At 41.0% G+C, this 22786-nt stretch overlaps 1 protein-coding gene across 1 annotated transcript; it reads right to left on the bottom strand.

Moving 5' to 3' along the window:
• Positions 1–219: 219 nt before the first annotated feature.
• On the bottom strand, positions 220–14754 carry ADH7 (alcohol dehydrogenase 7 (class IV), mu or sigma polypeptide). The gene is given in 11 exon segments (XM_010805967.1): positions 220–250; positions 356–494; positions 3137–3190; positions 3193–3258; positions 5200–5473; positions 10612–10828; positions 10921–11008; positions 11625–11712; positions 11714–11764; positions 12637–12737; positions 14739–14754. Coding segments are annotated over 11 exon segments (1125 nt in total).
• Positions 14755–22786: the final 8032 nt, after the last annotated feature.

Genomic DNA, 22786 nt, shown 5'->3' with positions numbered 1-22786 from the left:
AGCAAACAAAACCTAATCTTCAAGGATCAGAAGAAAACACACTTTTAAAAGCACTTTAAAAACTATAAAGTAAGGAAATTTTGTGGCAATACTTGAAGAAGTGAGGGGGTTTGTGATGAAATAAAAATACCTAAGATGAAATCAATCTACTATTAAAAAATCAGAGGTTTTAAAAATTGGTTTTATAGGACAATGACACAATAAGTCTAAGAAGAAGACTTATTCTTTTTGTAAGTCTATATCAATCTTGCTACATAAAATAATATAAAATATGAAGGAAACATACATTTATAAATATTAAATTTAAAAAGTAGCCTATGGGGAGAAGACAAAATAACCATAAAAAAGAAGGTACCTTTGTCCTGAGTTAAGCAGTTCAAATCTTTCATTGATTTTTCTAAAAGGTAAATCATGTGTTATCAATTTGTCCAGGTCAAATTTCTTTTCCAGGAAATCAGTCACTAGGTTTGGAACATAATTTCTGCTTTTCCAACCTGTAAACAAGCTCATGTGTTCTCTTTGCTGCTGCTGCTGAGTCGCTTCAGACTTTAATAAATGATTTTTATATTTTTTTATCTTCTATTTGTTCCTTCTCTCTCTTGCCCTGTTACCTCTACCCTGGGTGATGCTATTCTCAGCAGCACACAATGGAACTGCATTTCTCCCTTCTTAAGAAACAAATGCAGAAACCCCATGGAAAACCTTTCTTGCCCCCACATCTTCTAGCTACCCCATATCTCTTCTCCTTTTGCAGAAAAACTACTTTACAGGAAGAATTGTCTCCAGTTCAATGTTCTCGGTTCCACTTCCTTTTCTCTTATTTTCTCTTGAGCCCACTCAGTACCTGGCTGCTATAGTTCTTGTCAGGGTCGCCAGAGACACAGACTATGGTCAGTGTGAGCCCAAGCCTTTTCTCTTTCCACAGTACCTGGGACACAAAAAAAGAGAGGCTGGTTGGTACAGATGAGATTCTTCAGAGAGGGCTCTTTAGAGAAAATAAGACTACTTGAGAAATAAACAATAAGAGATATAAGTTGAGCTTCCTCACTTTGACTATTTGTGTGACGTGGGGATATTATGGATTATTGATGAGTTAGAAGTAGAATTCACATATTAACTGAATGTCTTTTGAGTATATGCTAAGTACCAGGTGGCTTCCCTGATGGCTCAGATGGTAAAGAATCCACCTGCAATATAGGAGACGTGGGTTCAATCCCTTGGTTGGGAAGATAACCTGGAGAAGAAAATGGCAACCCACTCCAGTATTCTTCCCTGGAGAATCCCATGGACAGAGAAGCCTGGTGGGCTACAGTCCATGGGTTTGCAAAGAGTTGGACATGACTGAGTGACCAACACTTTCACTTTAAGTACCAGGTACCATTTCAGAGATGGGAACATGATGGGGGTCAAAATGCCCTGTCCCTAATCTCAGGAAGAACAGGAAGCCTAAGAATCCTCTCCCTTTAGTCCAGGGAGACTGACAGTAAACAAATACTGCAGAGCACATCATCAATGACAAGACCGAAGGAGAAAAACAGAGTAGGAGCAGTAGGTTGTGCAGAGGCCGAGGCTAGGCAGGTGGGGAGGGAATGTGATTTTTCAAAGCTTAGGGAAGGCCAGTCTGATAGGGTAACATCTGAACAAAAACATAAAGGACAGGAACTATCCAGAAATCTTGGGGTAAAGTAGTTCAGGGAGAAGGCAGAGTCATTATAAAGGTGTTGAGGTGAAGTGTTGGCCAATGAGAACAGTGAGGAGGCCAGTGTGGCAAGAAAAGAGCAAGAGCAGTAGTAGCAGCTGGGGTCAGAGGGCCGGATCATAGGGGGCCTTTTGGCCATTGCATGTTTGAGAGTTTATTCTGAGTGAGAAAGAAACATTAGAGAAGACATTAGAAGAAGACATGGGAGAAGGGTGACCTGATCGGATTTCCCTTTTAATAGTCTCACTCTCTGGCTGCTCTGTAGGGAATACTCTAGGAGACAAAGGGCAAAAGCAGGCAGACCATTTAAGTCATTGATGTCACGCAGGAAGAGGTGATGGTGACTTGGACGAGTGATGGTGCTGGTGAGAAATGATCAAATCCTGGGTATACTTTGAAGGCATAGACAACAGGCTTTGCTGAAATAGTCATGCTTTGAGAGAAAGAGCATAACCCAGGGTTTGAGGCCTGATTAACAGGAATGATGGAGTCATCATTTATTGAGATGGGACAGCTGGGAGGCAGGAGTGGTTTGGGGCAGGTAAAGTTCACATGTCTATCAACTGTCCAAGTGGACGTGCCAGGTAGGCAACCTTTGTATCTTCAGGTCTAGGCTGAAGACATAAACTTAAGTGTTATGGGTAGAGTGTATTTAAAGTCTTGAGACCACAGAAAATCACCTTGGAAGGAAGTGTAAATAATGAGAAGAGGACTGAGCGCTGAACCTTAGGACACACCAAAGTTAGAATCTTAGGGATGTACGGGAACCCAGCAAAGATTCCTGGAAGAAGTGACCAATGAGGAAGGAAGAGGAGGAGGAATAAAGGAGAAAGAAGAGGAGGAGGAAGAACAATAGCAGCAACAACAAAGTAATATCTAGAAGTGAGGTGAAAAGAGTGTTTGAGAAAAAGGGAGCCATCAGCTATATCAAATCCTACTGATAGTTCATTTAAGACCAGGACTGAGTTGACCATTGTCTGTGTCAGTCTTTCTGGTGTTAATTTCAATCATCCCCATAAAATAGGACAATCCCTTTTATTTTGGGTTTAGATCCAGAACTTTCTGTTGATGCTATTTAGTGAATCAAATAAATTCTATTTTTCATACACATTCTCACGTATGTTGAAAATAATAGATTAAATCAGAAATTTCTGTTCCATAAAATCATCCCAATAGGGAGTGCTGGAGCCTCTCATTCGGGCCTTAGGAGAACTTGAGTTGTGGATGCTAATACTAAAAATATGCCCACCAATACTAGCACTAAATCAAGGTAGGGGGATTATCTTTTGTATCATATGGCCACAGTCTCTTTTTAGATCACTTCATAACCATTCTTGGAAGAAAGACTTTTCAGGGAAGATATGATGAGAAAACAGACTTCTCATTGTCAACAGAGTTAAAGCCACACTCTCAGGCCAGAGGCTCTGTCGTTCTTACCTTCAAAAATGCACCCTTTCCACATGTGTCCAGTGAAGAGCAGCACTGGGTGGACGTGAGCATCTTGGCTGATGGAGGAGCCCCTGCCACCACACTGACCACTTAGTTCATGCTGCAGATGCAAAGGCATCAATCCAAGTGTAGAATGAAGGAGAATGTGTCTCATCTCATGTTATAGACTCAGAAATACCCTATGTACATTCTGGTTCTAATAGTTGATTTATTTTCCAAGTCATGAAGTAAAATTAGGCCCACATGCCTTTTGCTTTATGCTTATTTTTAAAAAATTCTTAACACAATTTTAGTCACAACTTAAACTTGTTCATACATTTGACTTTTAAGGCAGAAAGTAGAATGTGGTCAGTGTTCATGGCATTTTCAGTTTACCATGGACCAAAATGCAGGGGAAAATTTCCTATATTTTCAGAACAATATCACCACTGAGAAGGTTTAGAAAGCCATTTGAACTAAACTAAATCAAATTACCTATACTGAATCAATTGACCCAGTTTTCTTTTATTAAACTTTAATATGAAAATGAAATCAAATGTTAAAATGTAGGACAAAGAAATCCCTTTCTCGGTTGCATCTCTGAGACTAATCCCACATTTGCTGGTCATCCACCCATTAACTATTCGTTAATGGTTTTTCTGAATACTTGATAGGTTGTAGCAATAGATATTATTTATTAGAGATACATGTTCATTAAAGTATCATCTGGAAATCAACAGACCCTAACAATATCCAATATTGCATATTGACTGTATAAACGTGGTATTTGTTGCTATGTAATAATTCTAAGTGACACCAGGGAAGGGGAATAACAACAGTGGTAAAGACTACTTATTCCTAAGGTACCAAAAGTATTAGAGCAATTTTAGTCTACTGCTCAATTGGAGCAGAATTGACTGTGTCCCATATTGTCCCATATTGCAGTTCTCCCTTCTTACTGTGGAAGGGATGCATTTTTGAAGGTAGGAACAACAGAGCCTCTGGCCTGAGAGTGTGGCTTTAACTCTGTTGACAATGAGAAGTCTGTTTTCTCATCATATCTCCCCTGAAAAGTCTTTCTTCCAAGAATGGATATGAAGTGATCTAAAACGAGACTGTGCTCATAATGATACAAAAGATAATCCCCCTACCCTGATTTAGTGCTAGTATTGGTGGGCATATTTTTATGCCCACCAATCTAAGCAGATCTAAGAAGATCTGCTTAGATCTTCTGACCTCAGATCTAAGCAGAAGTCTGGTGCTGCTGACTGCCACAAGGGAGGTGTATTTTAGAGAACTGAAGGCTTCTATTTTGAGAGAATTCAGATAAGAGACGGAGCAGGCAATGGCAACCCACTCCAGTACTCTTGCCTGGATAATCCCATGGATGAAGGAGCCTGGTGGGCTGCAGTCCATGGGGTCAAGAAGAGTCGGACACGACTGAGCGACTTCACTTTCACTTTCCACTTTCATGCATTGGAGAAGGAAATGGCAACCCACTCCAGTGTTCTTGGCTGGAGAATCCCAGGGACCAGGGAGCCTGGTAGGCTGCCATCTATGGGGTCGCACAGAGTTGGACACCACTGAAGTGACTTAGCAGCAGCAGCAGCAGATAAGAGAAGGTAAAGGTCAGGTATACAGTGAGAAATTGGCTACACCATGGTTTTGAGGGAAGATGGCCAAATTTGGAATAGCCCCTCTACCCATGCCCTTTGCTCCTGCTCTTTCCCCAGAGAGTCACTTTAGGCTATTTGGCTTACAAAAGTTCAAGAGATGTAATCATTGTTCAAAAAAAAAAAGAAAAAAAAAATGCCATATATACAAAGCAGAGTAATACTTGAACAATTTTCCCTGATGGTTGACTCCCTCGCAGTGTGGTCACAGGAGAGTGGTATGATGTGATACTTAACTTTACAGGTAGACCTGCATGTTGGCTTTTGTGTGGCTTCAGGCACAACTGCTTCATGATTACCGGGTATTTTGCCTAATAGGTAGTTACTATTAGTAAAGCTATGGAAAATGAGTTTACCTTTGTGCAATCAAGGTAGCTTGTGTATTGTGTGGCTCCCGTATCATGGCTCTTACCATAGTTTCAAGATGCCCAATAACTTCAAAACTGCAGCCTGTAGTGTCACCTGTCATTTCTGACAGCACCTCACTGATGGGCTTGGTGAAGTCCTTGGGGCTGATGCACTCAGTGGCTCCTACAGCCATGGCCTTTTCAAATTTGTCTTTGTTGAGGTCAGCCCCAACGATCCTGGATGCACCAGCTGAATTACAGCCCATGATGACCGAAAGGCCAACTCCTCCCAGGCCAAAGACCACACACATTGAGCTAGGGGTGACCTGTGGGGAGACAAGTCGTGTAAATGCTAGACCTAGGGTAAAAAGGTAGAACCTGCAAACTATCTCCAATCTTAGAATATGAAATTCAGAAGATCACTTTGATGAGTTACTAGGACCGAATGACTCATTCTCGTGACAGTGCCACAAAGAGAACCAGAAACAGCACAAACCCATGCCAAATTTGTTTTAGATTTGGTTTAACCAGCATGTTCTTAGTGATCATAACTGAGTCTTTTGTAAATAAATTATTTTTCATCAAAGTTGAACCTCCATGTTGCAATAGATTATCGATCCATGCATAGCTTCAGACAGAAAATATAGTTAAATCAGTTGGGGGATTTGTACCCTGTACTATGTATTATTAGGGTTTCCCTTGTGGCTCATATGGTAAAGAATCTGCCCGTCATGCAGGAGACCCAGGTTCAATCCCTGGGTTGGGAAGATCTCTTGGAGAAGGGAATGGCTACTGATTTCAGTATTGTTGCCTGGAGAATTCCAGTGGACTATGCAACCAGCACATAGTCCCTGGGTTGCAAAGAGTCAGATGTGACTGAGCAACTAACACTTTTACTTCATGCTATATTAAAGAAGATTCTAGCCAAAAGTCATCTTCCTGCTATGCTATGCTAAGTCACTTCAGTTGTGTCCGACTCTGTGTGACCCCATAGACAGTAGCCTACCAGGCTCCCCCATCCCTGGGATTCTCCAGGCAAGAACACTGGAGTGGGTTGCCATTTCCTTCTCCAATGCAGAAAAGTGAAAAGTGAAAGTGAAGCCGCTCAGTTGTGTCCGACTCTTAGCAACCCCATGGACTGTAGCCTACCAGGCTCTTCCATCCATGGGATTTTCTAGGCAAGAGTACTGGAGTGGGGTGCCATTGCCTTCTCCGCATCTTCCTGCTAGAACACTCTTAATCCTATTACACAGCAGCGAGCAAGGAAACCTGAAAACAGAAAGACCTGTATCTATATATGCATGTGTTTTGAAATGTCTAAACTTATAAGCAGAGATTTATGTGGGTAAGACAATGGCACCCAACTCCAGTACTCTTGCCTGGATAATCCCATGGATGGAGGAGCCTGGTGGGCTGCAGTCCATGGGGTCAAGAAGAGTCGGACACGACTGAGCAACTTCACTTTCACTTTTCACTTTCATGCATTGGAGAAGGAAATGGCAACCCACTCCAGTGTTCTTGCCTGGAGAATCCCAGGGACAGGGGAGCCTGGTGGGCTGCTGTCTCTGTGGTCCCACAGAGTCGGTCACAACTGAAGCGACTTAGCAGCAGCAGCATGTGGGTACAGAGGTGCCATACGCACTCTCCATGAGCTGTAATTTCATCTGTGGCCTCCCAAGCTCTCGGTTCAGTTCCTGAACTTGGAGCTTTGAAATCCATGTGGCCATTCTCTCAAATATCATTCATCATTCACTCATCCACACAACACATTTTATTGATGACTTCTTTGTGGTCAGAAACTAAACTGGGCATGTTCTGCCTTTTCTCGTAATTTCTCTGGTAGTTTTACTAGCACAGTAAAAAAGTAGAATACTAATTTAAACTATATCCAACATCCCTTCTCTCATCTCTTTCTTGGAATAAATCTGTTTCAACAGCCATATGTATATTTTCCACAAACTCCTCACCTTTTTAGTCTTCCACATATTTGGACATCCCTTTCCTTTATTCATTCATACATCTCTTTTTTTCCCCAATTATTATTTATTGAGTCATTACTATGTCCAGGCTCCTTGCTAAGCAGTGCAGTGAACAGAGACTTGGCCCACACCTTTCTGGAGCTTGTGGGCTAACGAAAAGAAGAGGTATGAGAACTTGAGATTTGGGACCATACTATTAATGAAGCAGTCATGTTACCTTGAATAACAGAAAGAGATTCCTGCTTAGATGTAGTAGATAGAAAGAAATAAAGAACTTCTTTGAGCAAGCAGATGATTTTTTTTTTTGAGAAACCATTTATTTCTCCTTAATTTTTAGATTATATTTTACTAGGATGCAAATCTAAATTGGTAGTCTTTCTGTTTCTTCCCTGGTGGCTCAGTGATAAAGAATTTGCCTGCAATGCAGGAGACCTGGGTTCAATTTCTGGCTCAGGAAGAACCCCCTGGAGACAGGAATGGCTACCCAGGAATGGCCACCCAGGAATGGCCATCCAGTATTCTTGCCAGGAGAATCCCATGGACAGAGGAGCCTGGCAGTCTACAGTCCATGGGGTCACAAAGAGTCAGGCACGACTAAGCAGCTAACACTTTCACTTTTCTGTTTCTTCCAGTATTGTATCTTTTCCCAGCAGGTGATCTTTAAACTGAGAATAATGTTAATGAAGCAGCCACATAAGGGCTCAGTAGATGAGCATTCCAGACAATCAGAATACTTCGTGTAAATATTTTCATGCAAGACAGAGACAGCTCAGCAGGCTTACAGATCTCATGAGAGGCAAGTGTGAGTGGATCATAGTGGGTTAGATGAGATTGTTCCAAGAATGGGAGCTATTGAAGGATTTTTAACAAAAGGGTGGGAAGATTTGGGAGAATGGCATTGAAACATGTATAATATCATGTATGAAACGAGTTGCCAGTCCAGGTTCGATGCACGATACTGGATGCTTGGGGCTGGTGCACTGGGATGACCCAGAGGGATGGTATGGGGATGGAGGAGGGAGGAGGGTTCAGGATGGGGAACACATGTATACCTGTGGCGGATCCATTTCGATATTTGGCAAAACTAATACAATATTGTAAAGTTTAAAAATAAAATAAAATTTAAAAAAATATAATGCAGACCAATTTATGTTTTATAAAATTACTCTGATTTGTAAATGGAGACTTACTGGAGATTGTCCAGAGGAGTAATGAAAACAATAAAAGGAAGGCCATTGCATCCAGTGAAGATATGATGAAGAAAGTGGAAAGATTTAAAATATACCTTGTAGGTAAAGTTAGCAGGACTTGCTGCTGGATTGTATATAAGGTGATGGAGAGGGAAGATCGAGGATGAAGAAAATTAGAGTGGGCATAAATATGTCTGGGTGACAGGGAGGAAGAAAATTAAGAATTCCATTTGATACATACTCAGTTTGAGATACCTGTGAGATCCTCAAAGGGAGATGTCAGGTATGGCATTGGATGAAAGAATTTGGGGTTCAGAGAGAGTACTGGAGATAGAATTTTCAACTCAACTAATATATGGACCATTTTTTAGACTTTGGAGTTGGATGAGACCACCACATATGCGATTGTTTGTGGGAATGGTTTAGTTTATGAATTTTGTGTTATTTTACCCACTTCTTCTATTTATTAAGAGTGACATAGAGAGTCAGTTTAGTTGCTCAGTTGTGTCTGACTCTTCGTGACCCCAGGCACTGCAGCATGCCGGGCTTCCCTGCCCATCACCAACTCCTGGAGCCTGCTCAAACTCCTGTCCATTGAGTTGGTCATGCCATCCAACCATCTCATCCTCTGTCATCTTCTTCTCCTCCTGTCTTCAACCTTTCCCAGCTTCAGGGTCTTTTCCAGTGAGTTAGTTATTTGCATCAAGTGGCCAAAGTACTGGAGCTTCAGCTTCAGCGTCAGTCCTTCTAATGAATATTCAGGACTGATTTCCTTTAAAATTGACTGGTTTGATCTCCTTGCAGTCCAAGGGACTCTCAAGAGTCTTCTCCAACACCACAGTTCAAAAGCATCAATTCTTCAGGACTCAGCCTTCTTTATGGTCCACATCCATACATGACTACTGGAAAAACCATAGCTTTGACTCTATAGATGGACCTTTGTAGGTAAAGTGATGTCTCTGCTTTTTAATATGCTGTCTATGTTGGTCATCGGAGAAGGCAATGGCACCCCACTCCAGTACTCTTGCCTGGAAGATCCCATGGACGGAGGAGCCTGGTAGGCTGCAGTCCATGGGGTCGCTAAGAGTCGGACACAACTGAGCGACTTCCCTTTCACTTTTCACTTTCATGCATTGGAGAAGGAAATGGCAACCCACTCCAGTGTTCTTGCCTGGAGAATCCCAGGGACGTGGGAGCCTGGTGGGCTGCCGTCTCTGGGGTCGCACAGAGTCGGACACGACTAAAGCGACTTAGCAGCAGCAGCAGGTTGGTCATAGCTTTTCTTCCAAGAAGCAAGTGTCTTTTAGTTTCATGGCTGTAGTCAGCAACTGCAGTGATTTTGGAGCCCAAGAAAATAAAAGTCTGTCACTGTTTCCATTGCTTCCCTGTCTATTTGCCATGAAGTGATGGGCCCAGATGCCATGATCTTAGTTTTTTGAATGCTGAATTTTAAGCCAGCTTTTTCACTCTCCTCTTTCACTTTCATCAAGAGGCTCCTCAGTTTCTCTGACATAAGTTGAGTCCAAATAATCACTCTTAAGCTTTCACATTTTCATACTATATATGCTAGCCATTAGAGGTTGCATTTTGTCCCCCCACCTAACTACTTATTCATATGTTGAAGTCTTAACTCCCAGTACCTCAGAATGTGATCTCATTTGGAGATAGGGTTTTTGCAGAAGTAATAAACTTTAAAATAAAGTAATTAGATGGGTTCTAATCCAGTATGATTGATTTCCTTATAAAAAGGGAAAATTTGGATAAAAAGACTGGCATAAAAGGAAGGTGATATGAGGAGACATTGGGAGAAGATGGCCAAGGAGAGAGACCTGGAACAGATATTTCATTCACAGCCCTTAGAAGAAACCAGTCCTGCCAGTACTTTGATTTGGGGTTCCTAGTTTCCAGAATGTGAGACAATAAGTTTCTGTTGTTTAAGCCACCCCGTCTGCGGTGGTTTGCTACAACAGCCCTAGCAAGTTAACACACCAGCATTAATAGTTATTTTGTGAAAAAAGATTAATTTTAGATGTGAATCTAAATTTTAGAAAAAAATCTGAAGGAAATACAGAAGAAACAAAATTAAATCTAGAGATTTTATTTTCTCTTATTCAGAAATAAAATTTTGAATCTGAATTTTTCATTTTCTTCCAGTTGATTTGGCATTGTGTAGAAACAGCCTGCATAGGAGATGCTTTCAACAGTTTTGTTTTGTTTTTTTTTTTAATTTCAGTTTTCCTAAATAAAAAAATCATTTAAAAAATAAAATAGGAACTAGCCCACCCTGCTTCTTACCTTGCCAATCTTAATAGTGGCCCTGTATCCAGTGGAAAATCCACATCCAGTTAAACAGACTTTCTCAGGAGGAGCTGCATCATCACTCTTAGCAATGGAAGTTTCATCCACCGCCGTGTACTCAATGAATGTACTGGTGCTCAAGAAGTGATAGACTGGCTTGCCCTTGCATGTAAATCTGGTGCTGCCATCAGCCAGGACTCCATGACCAGTGATGCTGTTTGATATGTCAAATACTCACATTAATTCAATTCAAAAATTAGCACAGGAACAATTAAATGGCATTAGAGAAAAGTGACTGAAACCTACTCTGTCCTTATACAAGGGTTGCCATCTGGGTTGCGACAAGCATTGCATTCTCTACACTGAGGCAGAAAGTGGGGGATGACTTTGTCATCTAGAGAGAAAACATGATATAATGTGTTGGTCATTAATGTTAAAGGATAAAATAGACAAATGTGAATTGAGCCCATGCCACATGCAAGAAGCCTAAGAGTAGAGGCATGCCTTGGAGATATCACAGGTTCAGTTCTAGACCATTGTTGTAAAGTGAGTCACACAAATTTTTTGCTTTCCCAGTGCATGAAAAAAATCATGCTCATACTATCCTGTAGTCTATTAAGTATGCCATAGCATTGTGTAAAATAGCAGTGTATATATCTTAATTTAAAATTTTGCTATTGGAAAAATGGCACTGATAGACTTGATTGAGGCAGGGTTGCCTCAAACTTTCAATTTGTTAAAAAAAATGCACTTTCTTAGAAGCATAATAAAGCCAAGTGCAATAAAAAAAGGTATGCCTGTATTCTAAAGTTTATAAGCACACCAAATTTGTTTGCTAAAGTTTGAGACTTTGCCAAATTAAATTTCACTCTATACAACCCATTTTCCTTGTGTTCTTTTATCCTCCTCAATTCATTAAGGCTCCTCTAATAATTCCTAGTTTGCACTATTTCCTTTGATAGGATAGACAACCCTACTTATCTCAGACTTGTGGCTCGACATTTGCACACCTGGTTTCACTGTAGTGACTCCTTCTCCAATGCTGTCTACAACCCCAGTGGCTTCATGTCCCACAATCACTGAAAACTTAGACACTATTGCTCCCTTTTATCACATGGTCATCTGTTTGACAGATTCCCATTGCCAACATCTGGGTTCAAAGATAAGAACATTCACCAACCAGCAAAGGGGTTGTTTTACAGTTGGGAAGACATTTATCTTTTTCTTGAAAAGACTATAATTGTTTATGCTGGATGACTGCCCAATATAATAGTGTTGATTCTCAAATTCTGAGCTCAGGATCAACCATCAAACCAAAATCTCTCTCTTTAAGGAATTTATAGTACTGCTGCCTCTGGCTGTATTTTTGAATCTCAGTCTTTTTGAAGTAAACTGATGTTCCTGTGAGGGAACTAGAATGCAGTTTGTTACCAGGCACAAAAGTAGATTTTTACAGTTAGTTCCTCCTCTTGATGAAAGACAGAGGGAATGGGAATGGTTTGCAGAAGAGAAGTGAGCAAAATTGTATGTTACCACAGTGCTCAGATAACAAGAGATGGTCAAAGAAAGATGGCAGCAATGACTATTCAATAACCTGGTGATCAAAACAATAGTTAGGCTCTGTCCAAAGGAGTGGGGGGAATGTTCCAGGAAGCTGTCATTTCTCCAGGCACAAATGAGTTCCTTATTCTTTGTGAAAAGTAATCTCAATGTTATTTGATACCCAGAAGATTTTAAAAATAGTCATTAGTGATAATGATTAACCGTTTTTATCAGTGTCAATAAAAATTCAACAAATAAAAGTTATATAGAGCAGATTAGTAGACTTGTTTTTAAAAATCAATAACTAAGTCATTAATTTTATACCCACTATGGCCTTATCAATTAAAAAAAAACAGAATGAGAATTAATAACTGAAAATTGGGAAACATTTCCTTATTTAAGGATCCCACCTCACAATAATGATATACTCAAAGTAGGGGTGATAAAATTTTAGGCTTATATGCACTCTCAGGTGATTACCTTAATACAGACTTCTTTTGCCTTTGATGGAACAACTTGTATCTCAGTGGAAAAGAGTTTCTTCTGTTCCCATAGCAGAGCCACTTTACATTTAATAACCTAAGAAATTGGTGAGAGTTATAAACAGGCTCCAACCTTGTCTTTGCAGTTACAGACCCTCTGAATGATACGAATCTGAACAGATCACTTTGTAATCTTTAGAGATCATCTTATGTACACCTGTGATATACTAGGAGAGCAGCCCAGAGACACTAACAACTGGATCGTGATCACAGAGTACATGGTAAGCAGGGCTGGATCAGATTCTGAGGTACACCCTTTCCGGCCCTTAGCTTTTTCTCTGCCTGTGCTCACATAATACTTTACTAAACTAGGTTCTTTTACTACCATTTCAAAGTAACAAAATGTCACCTGTGTATCACTCATTCACAAGGGCAGATTTATAAAAGAGAAAATGTTGTTGCTATATCTTCAAGAATCTAAGCCAGTATTTAATAGCTGTGTAATCATGTAGCAATGGTGAGGTTATTAGAAAATTAGCTTGTTTAGAGATGAAGGAAACCATGAACATCATGATGGGTATAGACTGTGAATTCCTGGATGACTGTGTCTTTGCACCTCCTAATCCCTTTTTGTACCCAGCCCAGTTCTTGCATCTCATGGGTCTAGATAGGTGAGGTAAAGCTTCTTATCTCTGCTGCTGCTGCTGCTACTAAGTTGCTTCAGTCGTGTCTGACTCTGTGCGACCCCATGGACATCAGCCCACCAGGCTTCTCCCCTCACAGAAGTGGAAATTAAAGGATGGAGCGTCTCAGTGAAGAGCCTTCAGCTGTTCAACTGGTTTTGGTAGTTATTTAATTAAAGAATTTTGCTGACATTACTGAAATCAGAGAAGGGGAGAGAGAGAGAGATTGTTTTCTTGACTTGGCATCCTCAAGTCTGCTTAGGAATCCTATAAAATATTTTAGTTCATTTGTTCAGACACCAAATGAGTTATCAGTTGTCTTTCATCTTACTTGTCAACTAATACACCATTTCTAAGACCTGCTTTAGATGGAGAGTTACATGGCTCTTTTACAAGAGATTTTGAGAAATGATATGCTGGAAACAGTTGGGATGCTGAAAGCCATCAGTGATTTTAACATTCACCCTCTGCCTCTCTGAGGCAAATGTCATGGGTCACAGTGTTGCTGACTCTATTGTTTTATTCCTGTCCTCTTTGTTGTCGTTGTTCAGTCACTCAGTCTTGTCTGACTCTTTGTGAGCCCATGGACTGCAGCACACCAGTCTTCCCTGTCCTTCACCATCTCCTGGAGCCTGCTCAAACTCATGTCCACTGAGTCAGTGATGCCATCCAACCACCTCATCCTCTGTCATCCCCTTCTCCATCTGCCTTCTATCTTTTCCACCTCTGCCAGCAAGTAATGTCTCTGCTTTTTAATACACTGTCTAGGTTTGTTGTAGCTTTTCTTCTAAGGAGCAAGTGTCTTTTAATTTCATGGCTGCAGTCACCGTCTGCAGCGATGACCCCATGAACAGTATGAAAAGGGTCACAGTGCAATGTGGTCCAATCTTGATGCTAGAAATTTCACATCACAATCCCACACTAATTCCTGCTGGATTAATAGTTGAGATTTAAAGTCAAACTATAAATATAAAGTACATGGAGCATTGAGGAGTTTTTGTGCTTGAGAATGACAGAAAAAAGTCATACTGGAAACATCTACGAATGAACATTTTGTGTCTCAAGAAGTAGTAAATAGCAGTATGTGCCATTGAAAGTCAATTTATGGAAACATTTTGCTTACCAGAACAATTGCCCAGCTATCCTGAAATTCAGTTATTAATAATGTCAATAGAAGCCACATTTTTCCATTTTTCTTATTGAAAAAGCTCCCATATGCTGTTTTATCCTATTTCTACTGGCATTCTCTGAAATCCTAACCCTTTGCTCTCCCTCATGCCCCAGGGTATGCTTGCTCAACAGGCATTTAATTCCCCAAGAAATATCCCCAAGTATTTAATTATGTTAAGATATTCAAGTTCTAACAACCAGACCCACATTATTAGATCATGAGGATACAGAAATGTTCTGCTTAATTTCCCAGCAGTGCCCATTTTGTCTTTCTTTTTGCTCTGTATTTCAGTAAACAGACTTTTTCTGCCTGTTGTTTAGCTCAGTCTGCTGTAAATAACAGCGTCTTGTGCCCTCAGATAAATGGTCTGGCTCAAAAGTTCTGCCTTGAGTGATATGACTCATGTCTTCAAGACTTCCAATGAGCCATAAGCCTCACCCTTGGCAGTCAAGTTTTGAAAAGAAATATGGTAACCTGTAATGATCAAACCATGAGCAGAGCTCTAACAAAGACAAGATAGTCAATCCTATTGAAAATGACTGAAAGCTTTTTTATCCATCTTATTTCTGGGGATATAAAAATATATAAGGTTAGTTTAGCTCAACATAACTCAGTAAAAATGGATTGTGTGCTTCTTTAGCTGCTCTGCAAGGCACAGTTGATTTTAGGGATGTGTGTGTATGTATTTATTGATGTTCTATTAATACTTCACAACACAGAGACTTGATGTAGTTTGTGGAAAACATGTAATTAAACATAAATGAAAACAAGGCCAAGAAAATGTAAACGATTGGAATAGAAGGTCAAAATTAGAAAAGAGGAGTCAAGAATATATAGAACATGGGTATGGGTAACTATGGTTTCTAGATATTTGAGGGAATAAAAGATATGTAAAATTTGTTAGCTCTGCGTGTGGACAGATTATGGACTGAACCCAAATCACCATTACACACAGCTGTCTTGTACAGTTGTAAAGTTGCGTACAGCACAAAGTCATACAGTGCAGAGGAGAAAGGGAACTGAAGTCCAGCCTGTATCCGGCTCTCAAATGTTAAGGGTTTTCATTTACTTGGCAAGTGTTTCACTCTTCTGAAGTAGTTGTTTAACTACTTTGAGGGACTTTTTCTGAAAATAAGATACAATGGTTCTGGAATCCTTGAGATTTACTGACTATTGATAGGAGAATACCCAGGATGGATTTTATTTTTTACACTATTTGGGAGTGCACTGGCACATTCACCTCCAAGTAAATTTATTTTACACAAAGCAGATTTTACTCTTGTGGAATCAGGCAGTAGGGCAGGTTTTCCAAGTCTACAAAGCTGTTCAGATTGTGAAATATACTTTTAGACAACAAATATGAGCAAAATTTTCTTTTAAAAACCTGACATAAGCTTTGCCCACAGATACCTCTCTCAGTGTAATATATTAAATGTTGTAGGTCCACCTTAAAATCTACATACCTAATTCAGGATTATGAACTAGAAGGACCTTGTTTATCCATCCTATATGTAGTACTTACGTCTGCTAACTCCTGTCTCCCGCATCGATCCCCAACCTCTGTCCCAGTCAGCAATCACAAGTCTGTTCTCCATGTCTATGAGTCGGTTTCTATTTTGTAGTTAGATTCATTTGTGCCAATTTAAGGTTTCACATAGAAGTGATATGGTATTCTCTTTCTTTTTACTTCACTTAGTATGATAATCTCTAGATGTATCCATGTTGCTACAAGCGTCATTATTTCACTCTTTTTCATGTCCGAGTAGTATTCCATTGTATATATGTGCCACGTCTTTGTCCATTCATCTGCCAATATACCTTTAGGTTGCTTCCATGTCTTGGCTATTGTGAATAGTGCTGCTGTGAATACAGGGGTGCATGTATCTTTTTGAATTATAATTTTGTCCAGAATATGCCCAGGAATGAGATTGCCAATATATTTAAAATTAAAAGAAGAAGAAGAAAGTACATGAAAGAAAAAAATAAAATTATCAATTAGAATTAGTCATGCTAACTTACATACATGGGTGCATGTATCTTTTTGAATTATAATTTTGTCCAGAATATGCCCAGGAATGAGATTGCCAATATATTTAAAATTAAAAGAAGAAGAAGAAAGTACATGAAAGAAAAAAAAAAAATATCAATTAGAATTAGTCATGCTAACTTACTGGCCAATTTAAATCCACAGATAAAAGCATTACCAGTCAATCAGCCTTGACTGGGAGCACCATTTTCTTAGCAGCAAAACACTGAAGAAACCCAGTATGTCTCACAGGTATTACCAGACAGAGTTAAGAGTTAAGTGAACCAAACATCTATTCTGAGTCTTAATCTTCAAATCAAAGACGGCAAAGTTTATGTCAGCAACAAAAAGTTGTTTACTTAAGAACATAGGCAAAAGAGTACCAATACTCAAGGTGCCAGCACAAATACAGAAGTCCTCACTTGGTAAACTCCCTCATGTGAAATTTTCTCAGTCATGTCCAACTCTTTGCAAATCATCCTGGTTTGCCAGGATTGAGGGGGTTCTCAGGACACAGGAGTCTCGGTGTTAAAGCCAGGACAGTCCCAGGCAGCTGAGTTGGTCACCCCTGTGCGCCGGCATCATCACACAGTCTGTGTGTGTGGTGGGCAGAGTCACATGAGCTTCAGGGTGTCAGCTGTCCTCTCTGAGTCCTGGTTGTCCCCCTCCATCCTCCGTCATGGACCTCAGTCAGGAATTGGATCACCTAGTCTCACATTGACAGCTGCTGCTGCTGCTAAGTCGCTTCAGTTGTGTCCGACTCTGATAGATGCCATAGATGCGACCCCATAGATGCCAGCCCACCAGGCTCCCCCGTCCCTGGGATTCTCCAGGCAAGAATACCGGAGTGGGTTGCCATTTCCTTCTCCAATGCATGAAAGTGAAAAGTGAAAGTGAAGTCGCTCAGTCGTGTCCGACTCTAGCAACCCCATGGACCGCAGTCTACCAGGCTTCTCCGTCCATGGGATCTCCCAGGCAGAAGTACTGGAGTGGGGTGCCATTGCCTTCTCCGCACATTGACAGCAGGGGAGTCATACTAGTTAGTGGAGTCAGGAGAACTAGGTCTGACTATCAACTCTAGCAGTGACTTGTAAGTGCTCGTGACAAGACACTAAATGCTCTGAATTTCCCAGTGAAAGGGAATGATCTGACTTCAGGGCTTGTCATGAAGCTGAAGTGAGGTACTGTGTGTGGAAGTGCCCATCAAATTGTGGAACACTCAGTGTATGAAAATTACACTAAGTGATATCTCTAAAGTTAAAAAGGTAGGAAAGAGGCCTTTGTGTGCAAAGGGAAATGGACCTCTGTTTATTGCTGAATCATTCTTAATGAGCAGAAATAGTTACACAGTTGGAATATCCCAAGGCATTAAAAAATCTGCTAGTAACTTGAACCACAGTGACTCTTCTGCCTTAGCAAGCCAAACCTGAAGGGGAAATTTCACTGTGGCCTCTGTGGCTAAAATTTTCAAACTCAGGTGGTAAGTCAAACAACCAGCTGCAAACTGAAACTTATCCTTTAATCCTTGAGCTATGCCAAGCCAGGCGAGGATGAGGCCAAGCTGGAAAGTGGGGTTGAGATGGGGTTTCTGCAGCTTTGCCCTGACAGGCGAAGATTTTGCTAATCCTTTTTCAGGTACGCAGTGCCAGCTCTCAGAACTGCAGTGTGAGATTATGCTTGACAGTTTCAGAAAATTTTCTTCTGCACGCAGAACCTGAGCAGGGAAAGAATCCTGAGAAGATATTTCATAATAATGCCAGGGCTTCACATCACTCCAGCACATCTCCATTGTGCTCAGCTCGCCAGCCCAGTGTGCTGGTTGATGAGAATTTCCATTTAAAGAGGTCAGGAATTGTGGGGAAAGTATAAATCCAAGCTGTTTTGTCCTCCTGTTGAGCTTCCCTTAAGAATAAAACAAACCAGATAGGGAAATTGGTTTTGCTATGTGTCAGGCTGAGGACTAGTTGAAAATAATTCTAGAGCGCCAAGGCCTAGCAGTGCTTCATTACAGACATGGCCTAGGGATTGCTTCTTGCAGAGGACGAACCACAAACTATCACAGCAACAGGAAGGGAGCTGCCTTAGGACCAGAAGACAGGAGATCGTGGCCTTGGGAAAAAGGCAGAGATGGCTCTGGGAAGCACTACATGGCATTAAGTCAAATTCATTGGTTTCTTCTCTCTTTGCATCTGTTTCTAGAGTTCCCTTCAGGGCTTGTCTGGATAAAACATGGAGTAAGAGTCCGGAATATTAGCACCAGACGTACCCACAGACCACTCCTCTATTACAAAAGCCCACTCCATGTTCAGAAGGAACTCTTCATGGCACAAGGAGAATTTGGCTTTCATAGTCAATCGGCTTTTTCTGCAGTTTCACCCAGGCTCTCCTTGTGTTTTAAATTATTATTAAGATGGTTAGAGGGTAGATCCAGGGGAATGTTGAATCCCATCTCCGTGGGTTCTGTGGCCTAAGAACTTATCAGTTTTGCAAGTTCAACAACTTGATTCTATTAGTATGCCTAAGTTTGATTAGATTCTGAAGGCTGATTCACATGAACCACTCTCATGACGAATTGATACCCTGTATCAGTTCAGTTCAGTCGCTCAGTCGTGTCCGACTGTTTGAGACCCCGTGAATTGCAGCATGCCAGGCCTCCCTGTCCATCACCAACTTCTATACCAATTCATTATTTTATAATTTATTAATTTATAATACTCACCACTATAACTTTGAACAGATTCTGCACAAGGAACATAATAGATGTAATATTCAAAATATTTATCAGACCTGAAAGGCATGAGCACCAATTAGTCAGAATGGGTCCACAATCCATTATAATAGATGCCAGCTGGCCTGCTGTTTTAGAACATATTAGGAAGACAGCCCTAGAAATAGAGGCAAGAGTTAATATTTAAGTAACCCACTTCCTGCCAGATACTAATATGCGATCAATTCACTTGGATTTTAAAAATCAAAACCTTACAATGATCCTTTGAGGAAGGCATTAAAAAACTGACTATAGATTTCAGACAACCTGTCCTTGGTCCCACAGGTAGTTAGATAATCTGGGTTTACATGCAGGTGCATATGTATCATACTGCAAAATTAAATCCACCTCACCCCACCCCCGGTACATTCATACTGGAAGCAAATTTAGATCATATGGTCAGCTAGTGTTGATATTATAAGAGGAAAGAGATTAAAGGAATTTTTAAAATTTTAAGGTTTTCCTTAAGAATGCCAAGATTGTCTCAAAAAAAAAAAAAAAAAAAAAGAGTTAGACTTATTTGGCTCAGTTGGGCTAGAAAAGCTAACCTCTCTGGACCTGCATGTTTATCCTGCATAGGACAGAGTTGAGTGTGTGTCCATGCCTGGCAAGAATGAAGCTAAAATAAAAGTGAGGCATTTAACTCTGGAGCATTTGGCTAAGTACCAATGCTGAGAGTATTTAGAAAACTTTATAGCAACTTGACAGAATAAGTATATATCTATTGAATCTAATAATTAAAAAAAATACAGGCTAGTATTTTTATATCTTTGTTTTTTATTTCATTTTTCTGATAATTCATTTATATTATATTGTACAAGAGGATCAGTCCATGATGGAGTCGGGGAGGGAAGGTAACGGTTTTTCACCATAGATGATTTGGAAAGCACAACTCGAAACCATCTCTTTGGATAACCTTGGGTATGTATTAGTTGCTCAGTCATATCTGACTCTGTGACCCATGGACTGTAGCCCGCTAGGCTCTTTTGTCCATGGAATTCTCCAGGCAAGAATACTGGAGTGAGTAGCTATTCCTTTCTCCAGGGGGTCTTCCTGACTTGGGGATCAAACCCAGGTCTCCTGTGTTGCAGGCAGATTCTTTACTGTCTGAGCCACCAGGGAAGACCTTGGATTACCTTGTGTCATGCTAAAGGCCACACTTCGAGGGAGATTCTCCCTGTACCTGCTGCCCTTCTCAGGCTGTCATTGGGTCCTTTATCATCTTTGGTTTCATTATCAGGGTCAAATGTAACATCCTCAGGGGTAGGCTTGTCTCTGCCAGTTCTTCTCAGAGGACACGGTTGCAGCACTCTTTCTTTTCTCTATAATATACCTGGAAAAAATGGCATATATAAGTATAAAACATGAATCTCCACTAAGTGGTAAAAGAAAAAGGCAGGGCTCAGTTGCGCTTGGAGATTAGCAGTGGGTGCCTGGGTGTCTAAGGCTGACTTGGAGGCTCCTCAGCCAGCTGCACTTCTGAGGGGAAGAGCCCAGGGCATTGTTAAAGATCTGTGATTAGGCAGAATCATGGTCATGCTTTTCTTTTCTGGTCTGAGGAATGATGGTATGTGACAGGATGGAGCCGTATGGCAGTTCTCACTGAGGACAAGACCCAGGCTTGCATAACATGAGAGAGCCAGTGGCTAAATGAGGTCTGAGCTATCCTGTGGGGGAGGACTAAACTGTGAATAACTCTGCAGCTTGTCCTGGATCATTTCAAATCAAGAAACTTCTGACTTAAATATAAAAAGTTTAATTATGCCCCAATATAGAGAATTTTATTTTTCTAATTAAAAAAATCAACAGAGTCTAGGACTTTCCTGGTGGTGCAGTGGATATGAATCCACCTGCCAGTACAAGGGACATGGGTTCAATCCTCTGTCTGTGAAGATTCCACATGCTGCAGAGCAGCTAAGCCCATGGACCACAATTGCTGAGCCTGAGTGCTGCAGCTACTGTGCCTTGGGCCTGTGCTCTGCAACAACAGAAGCTGCTGCAAAGAGAGGCCTAAGCACCACTACAAAGAGTAGCCTCTGCTCATCACAACTAGAGAAAGCCCACACACGGCAACAAAGACTCAATGCAACCAAAAATAAACAAATAAAAATTTAAAAAATAATAATAACAAATAATTGTTCTTAATATAAAAAATCAAAACAGTCTAATTAAGGGTTTGGTTTTGATGTTGGGGCTTCCCAGGTGGCCCTACTTGTAAAGAACCCGCCTGCCAATGCAGGAGACATAAGAGACATGGGTTTGATCCCTGGGTCAGGAAGATACCCTGGAGGATGAAATGGCAACCCACTCCAGTATTCTTGCCTGGGAAATCCCAGGGACAGAGGATTCTGGCAGGCTATCATCCATAGGGTCACAAAGAGTTGGATACAACTGAAACAACGTAGCAAGCAAGCAAGATATCACTTCCTTTAATACTTGAGATCTCGGATGTGAGAGTTGGACTGTGAAAAAGGCTGAGCGCCAAAGAATTGATGCTTTTGAACTGTGGTGTTGGAGAAGACTCTTGAGAGTCCCTTGGACTGCAAGGAGATCCAAACAGTCCATTCTGAAGGAGATCAGCCCTGGGATTTCTTTGGAAGGAATGATGCTAAAGCTGAAACTCCAGTACTTTGGCCACCTCATGCGAAGAGTTGATTCATTGGAAAAGACTCTGATGCTGGGAGGGATTGGGGGCAGGAGGAGAAGGGGACGACGGAGGATGAGATGGCTGGACGGATCACTGGCTCGATGGATGTGAGTCTCAGTGAATTCCGGGAGTTGGTGATGGACAAGGAGGCCTGGCGTGCTGCGATTCATGGGGTCACAAAGAGTCAGACACGACTGAGCGACTGATCTGATCTGATCTGAATAATTTTCCGAAACATTTTAGTGCATAAAGCACTAAGGAAGGACAGAAAAATAAAGTATTTTGTATCAGAATATGCTTGAAAATAAGAGATATGGCCACATTTCTGCCAACATGATCTCTGATTCCTCTGCCTTTTCTTAATCTATCTTGAACATCTGGAAGTTCTTGGTTCACGTGCTGTTGAAGCCTCACTTGGAGAATTTTGAGCATTACTTTGCTAGTGTGTGAAATGAGTGCAATTGTGCAGTGGTTTGAACATTCAAAGCTATGGTTTTTCCAGTAGTCTTGTATGGATGTGAGAGTTGGACCATAAAGAAGGCTGAGAGCCGAAGAATTGATGTTATTGAGCTGTGGTGTTGGAGAAGACTCCTGAGAGTCCCTTGGACTGCAAGGATATCAAGCCAGTCAGTCCTCAAGGAAATCAGTCCTGAATATTCACTGGAAGGACTAATGCTGAGGGTGAAGCTCCAATACTTTGGCCACCTGATGGGAAGAGCCGACTCACTGGAAAGGACCCTGATGCTGGGAAAGATTGAAGGCAGGAGGAGAAGGGGATGACAGAGGACCAGGTGGTTTGATGGCATCACTGACTCAATGGTCATGAGTTTGAGCAAGCTCTGGGAGATAGTGAA

Source organism: Bos taurus, chromosome 6, assembly GCF_002263795.3.
Source record: "Bos taurus isolate L1 Dominette 01449 registration number 42190680 breed Hereford chromosome 6, ARS-UCD2.0, whole genome shotgun sequence".
NCBI lineage: Eukaryota > Metazoa > Chordata > Mammalia > Artiodactyla > Bovidae > Bos > Bos taurus.
The sequence above is the reverse complement of the archived record's forward strand: the minus strand, read 5'-3'. Positions and strand labels throughout refer to the sequence as shown.